This window comes from Protopterus annectens, chromosome 11.part0, assembly GCF_019279795.1.
Source record: "Protopterus annectens isolate FY-2018-M chromosome 11.part0, PAN1.0, whole genome shotgun sequence".
In the NCBI taxonomy this organism is placed as follows: domain Eukaryota; kingdom Metazoa; phylum Chordata; order Ceratodontiformes; family Protopteridae; genus Protopterus; species Protopterus annectens.
Window position 1 is genome coordinate 19,652,830 of NC_056745.1, and position 12,773 is coordinate 19,665,602.

Here is a 12,773-nt window from a genome sequence, read left to right on the forward strand (position 1 = left end):
TCCAATTTTTTGGTATGGTATTTTATTTTAGGAGATGGTGAAAGATAAATCTTGTTTTTTGAAGTTGTGTGTTGCTATTATCACATCTTTCTAAGAGTTTTGATCATCTATATGATACAGCTTACATGGTTGCTTTAGAGTCCTCTCTATTCAGTGCTTCCACTGTGGCATTCTGCATGTTCCCTTCCTTTCTTTTTGTTACTCTGAATTTTTGTGGTACAACTTTATCTTCAGTATCTCTTTTCTTAAATTCTCCAGGTATTTAGGGTTTCAAATACCTTCACCAGAGTTGGCCCCATTCTGAAGTCAGAGTACAATTAAAAAGTTCAGTAAGTTTATATTGCTTCAGTCTTTGATGTTTGCCAAGAGTGCTATGATCAGTACCTACAGTGCATTCAGAATCGCCTCTTTCTGCGGTTCATATGGAATTACCTGTATCGACAACATATTTAAGAATGCCTGATTTTTGTTCTTAGCCTCATTGCTGCAACTACTGGGGCGATGTGTTTTTTTTCCACAGTGCTCTAGTTTCTGCTTACACAACATTGTATTACATGACTTTATTCACCTTATTATGGAGGACATGATAATCGCTGTGCAATTCTTTCTATGATATGATACTTTGTCCTTTGTTCTTCCAGAACAATATCTAGTTTTCTTGATTCTACTTTGTTTACTGTTATTTCATTATCCCATGTGATCATCACTTCTTCAGTTTTAGTAACTTTGTGATTCATGTTTCCAGTGGTTCTCAGCTTGTATATGCTCCAGTGTTTGCACAATCTCCAGGGTTAAAGTTTTATTTATTTATTTATTTCAGTTTGATTACCGGGGAAGTCCACTGGGCCTAAAAGTGCCTGTTTTCAGTGGAGGTCCAGGGAGAAAAGCTCCGTAAGCAATACAAATACAATCAAGGTTACATTATGTTAAAGTAAAATACAAAAATAGAATTCATACATTCAGAAATGCAGATGCATAAGATGTAAATCAAATAACACAGCTAACAGATAATAGAGAACACCCATTACCGGAATATCAATTCAATACAATATGATACAAATATCTGTAAGAATAGGAACATTTTTTTTTTTTTTACATTGGTGGTACTGATATATACTTACAGTTTGTAGTGTTAAGGAAGAAATTCATTAGTTAGAGAAAGACTGCTGAATCTATTTTAAGAGAGTAGAAGTAAACGCAAGCAATGTAGAATAGTCAATGGGGGCATTCAGTAGAATTTATGTAGGGTGGAAGCAGGAGCATTTCCGTTTGGATGATAGATATAGGAATAGTTTGGTCTTGAATGATTCTATGTTGGGTATATTCCTGAGAGAAGGGGGAAGAGAGTTCCATTTCTCACCTAGTGAGAAGGAGAGAAGTAGTTGGCCAGCGGGACGCTTTGGTTTATAGATGGAGACAAAGTTTTGGTGTCCGGATCTCAGAGATCTATTCGGGATGTATGGAGGAAGGACGTTTGTTATGGCTGGGCATTTAGTTGGAGATAGTCTAGGTGGTTAGATAGTTCTAGCCAGTTTAGAGATTGCAGGGAAAGGCAGTGGTGAGTTGAGGTTTTGGAATTAGTGGCAAATTTAGAGACCTTATTATAGCAAGTTTCAAGTTTAGAGATGATAGAAGAAGACAGATTAGTTAAGAGAGGAGGCGCCGTAGAGTAGTGTAGGTAGAAGGTAGGTAGTTGCCAGGGCATGTCTAGAGGAGTTGGTAAGAAAGCGGTTGTTCCGGTAGAGCATACCTAACATTTGGTGGGTTTTCTTATGTGGATGTCAAATTTCAGGTTTTCATCTATAGTAATGCCAAGAAGTTTTGCGGAGGGGACAACTTCAATAGCAGTGTTGGTTTGGCTTAGGACTAGGAAAGCGTTTTTGTCAAAGGAGAAAGCCCTAGTAGGAGGGAAGAGTAGTATTTTAGATTTGTTAGAGTTGAGGGAGAGATGGTTTTGTTGCATCCAGTTCTCTATAGTGGAAAATGTGATTTGGGTTTTGGTTAGTAGTTCAGATAGGTTAGAGGCAGGACAGACTAAGGTAGAGTCATCAGCGTATTGGATGACTGTTGTATCTGGGATGGCAGTGTGGAGGTTATTAATAAATATGTTGAAAAGTAAGGGTCCTAGGATGGATCCCTGGGGAACGCCGGTTGGTGTTGGCAAGAAAGAGGATGTAGAGTTCTTCCATCTGATGGCTTGGGATATGTCAGATAGGTAACTGGAGAACCAGGCTAGAGAAGTGGGGGAGAGATTGAGGTTGGCGAGATGAGAGAGAAGGTGTTTATGGGAGATGTTGTCGAAAGCTTTAGATAGATCTAGCAGTAGTGTGGATACTAGTAGTCCGGAATCTCGAGCTTGATTGATTGTTCTAGGAAGGATATTAAGGCAGTTATAGTGCTGTGGCCAGGGCGAAAGCCATGTTGGGTGGGTATTAGGAGATGATTCTGGATTAGGAAAGGCATAAGTTGGTGGTGATCACATTTTTCCAATATTTTAGATATAGGGGATAGAAGGGCGATTGGATGGAAATTGGAAATGTTGGTGTTTTTGCCACCTTTGTGTAGGATGTAGGCTGAGTGCCAGAGTTTGGGTACATAAGACTCTTTTAAGGATCTGTTAATGAGGATACTGATAGGGAGAGCTATGCCTTCTGCAGCACATTTAATGAAGGAGGAGGGTATATTGTCAGGGGCATTGGAGCAAGGCTTTAGTTTAAATAAGAGCCTTTTTATAAAAATGGTTGAAACTGGTTTGATCTGGAAGTTAAGAGGGCAGTTGTTAGTGTTGTTGGGTAAAGTGGAGGGAGAGTTGGGAGAATTGTTTTTAGGGAAAGTTTTTGTGAGCTTAGCTATGGATTCAGTAAAGAAAGTGTTGAAGTGAGAGCTCAGCTCCAAGTCAGTTAAACTAGGGTCAGGGCATGGGTTATTCCTGGACCCTGAATGCAGAAGGGAATTGACTGATTTCCAGAATTGTTTTGGGTTTTTCATATTGCTGGTTTGTAGTTTATTATAAAAGTTTTTTTTGTCTGAAGAGATTAATTTCTTTACTTGGTTGCGGAGTTGGGTGTACTGAAGTAAGGTAGAAGACGTTTTATTTTTCTGGTAAAGCTTCCAGGATTTGTCCCTGAGGTGCATGCTTTGTTTTGTTTCATTGGACAGCCAAGGAGCAGGATTGGCTTTGACACGTTTGTTTCTTAGAGGGGCTAGGGAGTTGAGAGTATTTAGGAAGACAGAGTTAAAATGTTCAACGGCGTTGTCAAGGGGGAGAGAGTTTAGAATTTGCCAGTTTATTTGTTTAAGAATATTTGAGAAGATTGTGGGGTTGAAGTTGCGAAGGTTACGTGTTTGAATGTAGTGGTGTTGATATTGAATGGAGTTGGCTGAGCGGTGAATAAAGGCAGGGAGATGGTCACTGAAGGAGTCAGGGACAGTGCCAGAAAGAGTTATTTTGTGTGGGTGAGAGACTAAGATCCAGTCAATGATGGAACCAGGGGGATGGTTTTTGTTAGGACGAGTTGTTGAGTGGATTACTTGGGAGAAGTTGTAGAGGTTAATGGACAGGGAGGGAGAAGGTGTGTTAATTTTATTCCAATCTATGTTAACGTCACCAAGAATGTAGGTTTCATATCTTATTTCAGAAGTGGCCCAATGAAGAATGTTTTCGAGGGTAGAGATGTTGTCGCCTGGGGAGATATATAAGGAAATTATGCAGATGTTCTTATTTTTATTTAGTCGTAGGAGGCTTGCTGTAATTTCAGTATTTTTAAAGTGTGGGGTTGGGATTTGAAGGGGGATTAAGGAGAGTAGGTTAGAGTAGATTACAGCAGAGCCTCCATCTTTTTTATTTAATCGGTCACTTCTAAGGATGTGGAAACCGGGAGGTAAGATTTCAGAGTCAGCAATATGAGGTTTTAGCCAAGTTTCAGAGATGGCTAAAATGTCAGGTTGGTTATGGTTAATCCAGGCTTGTAGTTGGTGAACTTTGTTGTTTAGACTCTGGGCATTCATAGTGAAGAATTTAAGAGTGTTAGCAGGGAGAGCAGAAGAAGTGGAAGGGGGGAAAAGGATTATTTGTAGTAAGGGAAGTAGGAGGAAGGGGACTAGGGTTATTTGCTGTAGGAGAAGAAGGGGGAAGGCGGAGGAGGATGTTAGTGGGAAAGAGGCAGGGTCCGGGGTTGGGATGGATATCTCCGGATAAGACTAAGACGTTACAGGAGAGAACATTTAGTCTTATAGGTTTGCATAGAAGGAAGTAGTTAGGGAGTAGCAGTAGTTTATGGGAGAAGGTTTTAGATGTGAAGAAGAAAAGTTTGGGTTGGAATAGGTGGAGTAGGTTAGGTGGAATGAGAGAGGAGGATATGGAGTGGAAGTGAGTAGACAGAAGTGGGGGAAGGTGAGTGCAAGGGATTATTTGAGAAATAAGTGTGAATAGGGGAGAAATGGAAGAGTAAGAAGCGTGATACAGGGGAATAAGAAGTATGAGAAGAGAGAGAAGGACTCGGATAGTATAGAGGATGTTGGAGGACATTCTTTTGCTGCATTATTGTGCCTTTCGGCCTACAAACCATTGACCATGAATATATCACAACCAGCACTATAGTTCAGTACTACAGAACCTACATTTGTCTGCAACTCACACTTTTTCTACATAATTTGTAAAGCAGGTTACATAATTCATTACCTTTCATCTTTTGGTTTAACCATACTTGTCTTTAGAAAACATACCTCTCTTTAGTCATTTGTATAGCAAATCAGGATCAATATGTGATAGTTGCAGCAGTTCTCTATATTTGCTACCATATTTGTAAGTTTTCCAGTTTCTTTCCTTTATTGGTCATGCTCTCTATTATTTTAACACTTTCTGTTGCCATCTTTTTCTTTTTTGTGTGTGATTCTGGTTTGACTTTCATTCCTGCTCCTTTCTTAGAAACTATGTCATCTTTTACTTTTTTTCTTTATGGTTTAGAACTTTTACTATGTTTGGATCAGATGATGCAACAAATATGTATGCAGTTCCATGACAGCAAACCTATCTGTTCAGTCAATTTCAAGGCGGCCCATAGCTCCTGCAGATCAAGGGTAATCGTACTGTGCCTGGTTTTAATGTCATGAGATGAGCTTGAAGCAGTTTCTTGTTTTGCTGAACTGATCCAATATGTTATGGGTTGAGTCAACCACCCCAGAGCTGCAAGTCAGTCAGAAGAGCAAGCTGATTTCCAGTTTGAACTTCATTCTATGACGTCAATGCAGTTTCAGTATTAGCTTAAGTCTTCTAAAACATTCCTTACTAAACTTTGTTCTCATTTGTTCATGTTGTAATTATTGTTAACTCATTTCTTCCATGATATTTATATCCCTGCCTTTGCCCAGTTTTTATATCACATTCCTTTCCCAAGGTGATATTTTTTATGAATGTTCATTTTTGTGTATTTTTCAAGATCAAATGTTATTCTTAAGTGGTCTGAAAAAAAGTTTTAACCTTTTGTAGTTGCTTGTTTGATTAGCTACACAATTTTAAACAAACCACAAGTAGTACAAGTTGTCATTAGACAAAGCTGTTTTTTTGGAACTCAAGTTGTAATTGTAGCCTAGTCAAATAAAGAGAAGGCAAAACAGCAGTGGTGACAAAAGACTCATCCTGGAATACCCATCTTTATATTTTTATTCACGGGACAGCAATTTGCAATTTATCATGACTCAGTTGTAAAGCAGTTTGCCACTGTTTCATGGTGATTACTCTGTGATTTCACAGTGAATGGTGTGTTTTACACATCAGTAAGTAATGTGGAATACTGTCAAATGCTATTTTTTTTGTAATCTGATTATTCCCTTTCACAGCTCTCTGTTATGGCTTTAACAGTACATGATTATCTTGTTCCATATCATTTTATTTTACTGCTTTTTTATCTGTTGCTGTTATTCTTTTAAGAGACTGTAAAGTCTGACTGTATTAATTCTAGTAAACAGTTTACTTACTGTTGGAAGACACGTTATTGGTCTACAATTCTTAGGAGGGTTTGCAGCTTCACTTTTAAGGACCACATTTTTTCCTGTTGTTAGCCATTATGGCGCCAGCTGAGAATGCACATATTAGCAATTTTTGCTCAAAGCTAATCATTGCACCGATAATGTAATTCATCAGTCAGATACTAATCTAGAAATGGGATATTTCAATTAAGAGACATTCTTAATTTTGCCTCAGTTTCTGGCTGTAACTTCATTCCATTTCATATTCTGTGCTGGCACTTGCTGCAGTTCTTTTTACTTCTATCCATTCAGCATCTGTTATGTTAAACGTGATTTTCATCAGTACTTACCCACAGTTTACCGATTCCATCTCATCATAGGTGGTGCTGTTCTTTTCCTTAGTTTTCTATAAAGCTTTTTGGTTCATCCATGAATTGCTACTTTTATATTCTTCCTTTATATTTCTCAATTTCCCCTCTAAAAGTTTGTGCTTGTTTTTGTTCTTTTGTTTTTTTGCTTATTTTTTGCTTATTATTGGAGATATAAGTTAAACCCTGATCTATTTCGAAGTATGTTGATTTTATCACATCTAATAATTTTAATGATCCATTTCCTCGTGTATGTTCTTCTCATAATGATACTTTTTACCTTCACTGCCTTCTAGTTCTCTCTGATTGATGCTTCCATGATGGCATGGTACCGTTTCCCTTCTTTTGTTTTGTTGTTCGGTATTTTTAGTAGCACATTTCTGTTATTAGTTTAACGTCACAGTGGCATATTCTGTTTATTTGCGTTGCATCATATGGATCTCTCCTAACTGCCCTCGTTACTATGTTTATTGGTTTTATCACTCTTCTAACAGTTTGGGTCTTACAGAATGTCCGTATTATTTGTCTTGATGTTGCTGTCCATTCCTATTAGATCGCGGAAGTCTTCCCCTAGATCATTCTCATCGCGTTGAGTGCAATTCTCTTTGCTGTTTCTCCATCCCCCTCCTGCTATGTTATCTTAACTGGACCTTCCAGCATGTCTCCTGAAGGAGGTTCTAAAATTTTACTTTGTGTTATATCTTTTCTAAAAGTAGTCAGTTGTACCATTTTATGGGAATTTAGTGATCATTATGTTGAGATATTACCTGCATCAGTCTCCACACTAAACATTTTACTTCTCAGTTGGTCTATCTCTGCATTTTTCAATTGGTTGCCTTTCTGCATCTCTGAGCAGTTTGCATCTCAACATGTTACAATTTTGTGTTATTCCTTTCTTTTTAAAAAGTTACGTCTAGATATTTTTGCTTATAGATGTAGCGTACAGTACTGTAAGAAACTGCCATAACAGCAGATGTCCTACTAATTACTGTTGTAGTACTCCAATACTACTGGGTTATCTTGCCAAGTTAACCTGACGACTGGTCAGGGCACCAAAGCCAAACACCTTCCACGTGGGTATACGTCCAATGTATGATCTAAGCTACCAGATATAAGGGTACATAAGCCAATGTTCGAGCATAAAATCCTCAAAGTATGTTGCCACCAGTACGAACACAGGTCCTACACCCATTGGTCTGTTTGCATGGTCATTGGTGTTACCTGTAATTTAACTGGTTTAAATAAGTGTCCCACTGGGGGATCTTTTACTGCAACAGTGATTTAAGGAAGGACATCTTCAAATATCTTTGGAGCTGCACTAGTCATATTAGGTAACATCTTTCTTTTCTGAATACTGAATCCTAATCAGCTCTCTTTATTTTCCCAAGTCTGTTCTTTATGAAAACTGATAGCAATTTTTTTCTTTCTCTTGCAGCATTTCCTCAGACACATAAAGTTCCAGATGTTTATTTCATCGATATTGTTTTGTGAGTCTCTGCTGTACTAATGATCATAAATTATCTGTAGCTTTTAACAGTGTTTGGTGCAATTAGTTTTCTTTCCTTAAACTTTTTACTTGCTCTTACATTATACAGTTGGTGTAGACATTATATGTTTGTTGCGTAAGACAAACCCGGTGCGCTCTTCTTCTTCACCCGGTGCGCTCTTCTTCTTCTCTATCCTCAGTTGTCCATTTCTTCTATGCTTGTGCTTGGCTAATCAGTTTTTTTATGGACTGCAACTTTCATCTGCCAAAGAGAGGTCATTGTCAATATGCCCTAACCCTTAGTTAGGGGTGTTTTTTTTCAGTCTTCTTTTCCATTCCTTGGACCAGTGCTTATGCCAAGAGTGGGTACTTTTTATCTAGGAGCACAAGTGTTCAGTCTTTTTCGTCTTTTAACATGCCATTTTTGCATTATATATAAAACACAAATGATCTACATATCAGTCTTGTCTTTGTGAGATTTTTTTTTTTTAAAACAGGGTCTAAGACATGAAGATATTCACAGCATTTGAGGATGATTTAATTTCTAGGAATCTCCTCTTCTTTTCTGGTAGGTTCCATCACTCCATTACAACCCCTACAGTGTGGGTTTTTCTCTTGGTATGTGAGGTGGTCCATCTTTTTAAAACTTTTCCACATGCTGTATTTTAACTGCTTCCCACAATGTGAGTTTTCTTAGAACTGTTGAAGATCCATTTCCTTTTCTACATTCCTGTAATAGTGATACTTCATGTTTTAAGTGCTTTATCGTTCTTGTTATGTGATACTTCATGTTTTAAGTGCTTTATCGTTCTCGTTATGTGATACTTCATGTTTTAAGTGCTTTATCGTTCTCGTTATGTGATACTTCATGTTTTAAGTGCTTTATCGTTCTCGTTATGTGGTGATACTTCATGTTTTAAGTGCTTTATCATTCTCGTTATGTGATACTTCATGTTTTAAGTGCTTTATCATTCTCATTATGTGAGGATACTTCATGTTTAAGTGCTTTATCGTTCTCGTTATGTGGTGATACTTCATGTTTTAAGTGCTTTATCGTTCTTGTTATGTGAGGATACTTTATGTTTTAAGTGCTTTATCGTTCTCGTTATGTGATACTTCATGTTTTAAGTGCTTTATCGTTCTCGTTATGTGGTGATACTTCATGTTTTAAGTGCTTTATCGTTCTTGTTATGTGATACTTCATGTTTTAAGTGCTTTATCGTTCTCGTTATGTGATACTTCATGTTTTAAGTGCTTTATCGTTCTCGTTATGTGATACTTCATGTTTTAAGTGCTTTATCGTTCTCGTTATGTGGTGATACTTCATGTTTTAAGTGCTTTATCATTCTCGTTATGTGATACTTCATGTTTTAAGTGCTTTATCGTTCTCGTTATGTGAGGATACTTCATGTTTAAGTGCTTTATCGTTCTCGTTATGTGGTGATACTTCATGTTTTAAGTGCTTTATCGTTCTTGTTATGTGAGGATACTTTATGTTTTAAGTGCTTTATCGTTCTCGTTATGTGATACTTCATGTTTTAAGTGCTTTATCGTTCTCGTTATGTGGTGATACTTCATGTTTTAAGTGCTTTATCGTTCTCGTTATGTGGTGATACTTCATGTTTTAAGTGCTTTATCATTCTCGTTATGTGATACTTCATGTTTTAAGTGCTTTATCATTCTCATTATGTGAGGATACTTCATGTTTAAGTGCTTTATCGTTCTCGTTATGTGGTGATACTTCATGTTTTAAGTGCTTTATCGTTCTTGTTATGTGAGGATACTTTATGTTTTAAGTGCTTTATCGTTCTCGTTATGTGATACTTCATGTTTTAAGTGCTTTATCGTTCTCGTTATGTGGTGATACTTCATGTTTTAAGTGCTTTATCATTCTCGTTATGTGGTGATACTTCATGTTTTAAGTGCTTTATCGTTCTCTCTATTTGATGCTTCCACGATGTCATTCTGCCTGTTTCCTTCCTTTCGCTTGTTACTCTGCATTTCTATGGTAGTACTTTGTTACTAATTAGCAGCACAGTGGTATACTCTGTTTATTATGGTTACATTTCATGAAACTGTCTCTTAAATGTCCAAATTACTGTGTTCACCTGTTTATTTATCTTCTAATACTTTCCGTAGTCTCTTTCTCTCATGTAGCTTTACTTGCCCTTTTCTGTTAAGTCAGGCACGATTCCCTTAGATCATACTCTTCTTGGCTGAAATATCCTAATGGCTCTCTGTTCCCTGCACTTCCATCTTCTATGCAATCCTAACTGATCTCCAGAACTGTAGTCTGTAGTGTACTCTCTTTCCAAGTGTCCTGTTCTGTGTGCTACACCATTTGCCAGGGATTCATGGTCTCATTCTGTTATCAAACTGCCTGTATCCGAGTCACGACACTAAACCCTTCACTTTTCAGTTGATCTTTCACTTCAATTTTTATTTGTTCATGACAACAGTATTGTTTTAATCTTTGAAGTTTGCCAAGAGTGTTCTTCTCAGTACCCACAATTTACCCAGAATTGTCTCCTTTGTAATTCATATAAAGTTGCATGTACGGAGTGAAACTTTAAGTAAACTTGGAAAAAAAGTTTTATATATAAAACTTTTCTTTCTTTTTTAATTCCTGCAAAAGTTTTGGGTTTTTAATACTATGAGGGGAATGGACCCCATTTCTTAGTCAGTTTATAATTAGAGTTCAGAAAATTGTTACTGCTTCAGTATTTGCTGTTTGCCAAGAGTACTTCACTCAGTGCATGCAGTGTGCCCAGAGTCATACACTTCTGCAGTTCATAGAGAGTTACATGCACTGGTAGTTTATTTAAGTACCCTTAAAATTATTTTCATCAGCCTTGCCATTAATACAATTATTGGTTAAAAACTCCCAGATAATTCCAACAATGCTGTAGTTTCAGCTTGGAAATCCTGGTATTTTATGACTATCTCTCTCAGTATATAGGAGATGGTAATATAATGTAGACTATATTATTCACTCCAATATGAGTTTTTTCGTGGTACAGGAGATGGCTCTTCATTACAAAACTCTTGCCACACATTGCACATTTATGTGGCTTGTCTTCAGTGTGTTTTTTTTCATGGTATACAAGACTATTTCTATGTGTAAAACTCTTGTCACATGAAGCACATTTATATGGCCTATTACCAGTGTGTTTTCTCTCATGGGATGTTAGAAGTGACTTGTGCCTAAAACTCTTATTACACCATGCACACACAAAAGGCTTCTCACCAGAGTGCATTTTCTCATGCTGTGTCAGGTGGCTCTTTGATATAAAACTCTTATCACATGTAGCACATTTATACGGCCAATCACCAGTATGAGTTTTCTCATGGGATGCAAGCTGGCACCTCTGTATAAAACTCTTGTCACATGTTGCACATTTATGTGGCCTCTCTCCCGTATGAGTTTTTTCATGGTACACTAGACTGCCCTTGTGTGTAAAAGTTTTGTCACATGTTGTACATTTATATGGCTTCTCGACATTGTGTGTTTTTTTATGGTATGCAAAACAGCTCTTCTGCATAAAATTCATGCCACATGTTGCACATTTGTATGGATTCTCTGCAGCATGAGCGTTTCCATGGTACACTAAACCATTTTTCCATGTAAAACTCTTGCCACATGTAGCACATTTATATGGCATATTACCAGAATGTGTTCTTTCATGGCATGTTAGTAGCCACTTTCTTGTAAAACTTCTATTACAGAGTGTGCATTGATATGGTGCTTCCCCAGTGTGCAATTTCTCATGCTGTGTCAGCTGACATTTCAATATAAAGCTCTTATCACACATACCACACTTATAAGGCCGATCACCAGTGTGAGTTTTCTCATGGGACAAGAGTTGAATTTTCTGTATAAAACTCTTATCACATAGTTCACATTTATATGGCTTCTCTCCCGTATGAGTTTTTTCATGGTAGAGGAGACCACCCTTCTGTCTAAAAGTTTTTTCACATATTGCACACTTGTATAACTTCCCTTCAGTGTGAGTTTTTTCATGGTATATGAGACTGCACTTCTTTGCAAAAACCTTGTCACATGATGAACATTTATCACCATTTCTTTCACCATTGTGTACTTCCTTATGGTTTGTGAACTGGAACTTTTTAAAACTGTTGTCACATGTATCATACTTATTTAGCTTCTCCTCACGGTGGGTTATTGCATGAGATGGACGTTTTTCTACATTATTCTTTTTGCTGAAACTTATAGAATCATCCATACATTTAATATACTTATTTCCAGTTGGACTTAACTTTTGCCCATTAGCAAACATCGGCCATAGTAAGCTCTCTGCACATCTAGGATTAGGAAGCTTCCTCCATAGTGTCACCTGACATGGACTCTGGCAGCACTGTGCACCCCTGCAGACTTAACAGAATAGTTAACAATGTTATTAAAAATTAAAATGATGGTATCAGCTGTGTACAATGCAAAATCAGAAATACTTTTCTTTATGCATTTAAGCTAACAAGACATTATATTTCCATACTTAAAATGTACTCTGCCAACACAGAGTACCACAGAGATGCATAAACAATTATCTTTACAACCTGGCTCATCTACATAGATTTGCACTTTGCTCAGATTTCTGTACCTCTTTCCAGCACATGCCTTAAACTTTTTATTGTACTTCCTCTGTTTTAACGATACCAACAGTTATCAGGGATTTGCTACTAGTACTTAAATGTCTGTTTTGCTACCAAGATGTAAGCAACAATTCTTGGTTTCAACATCACTTATGTGTACAGGATAGAACATGAAACAAATGACAAAAAACTTACAAAACTAGAAAAAATGCCAGAGCACAATGTCAGAAGATACGAAAAACAAGCAAGTCTTTTTATTTAAACAAACACAGAGCTTTTGAGAATACACCCTTTATCAGTGCATATACAATATTAAAACACAAGACACTTTATATCTATCA

At 37.2% G+C, this 12,773-nt stretch overlaps 1 protein-coding gene across 1 annotated transcript in view; it reads right to left on the bottom strand.

Annotated features, from left to right (window-relative positions):
- Positions 1–9,657: 9,657 nt before the first annotated feature.
- Positions 9,658–12,773, bottom strand: part of LOC122815131 (zinc finger protein OZF-like) — a 93,998-nt gene continuing 90,882 nt past the window's right edge. The window contains exon 4 of the mRNA XM_044087384.1: positions 9,658–12,214. Within this exon, the coding sequence (XP_043943319.1) occupies positions 10,770–12,214 (1,445 nt within the window). The 3' untranslated portion in view covers positions 9,658–10,769. The remainder of the gene's footprint in view (positions 12,215–12,773) is intronic.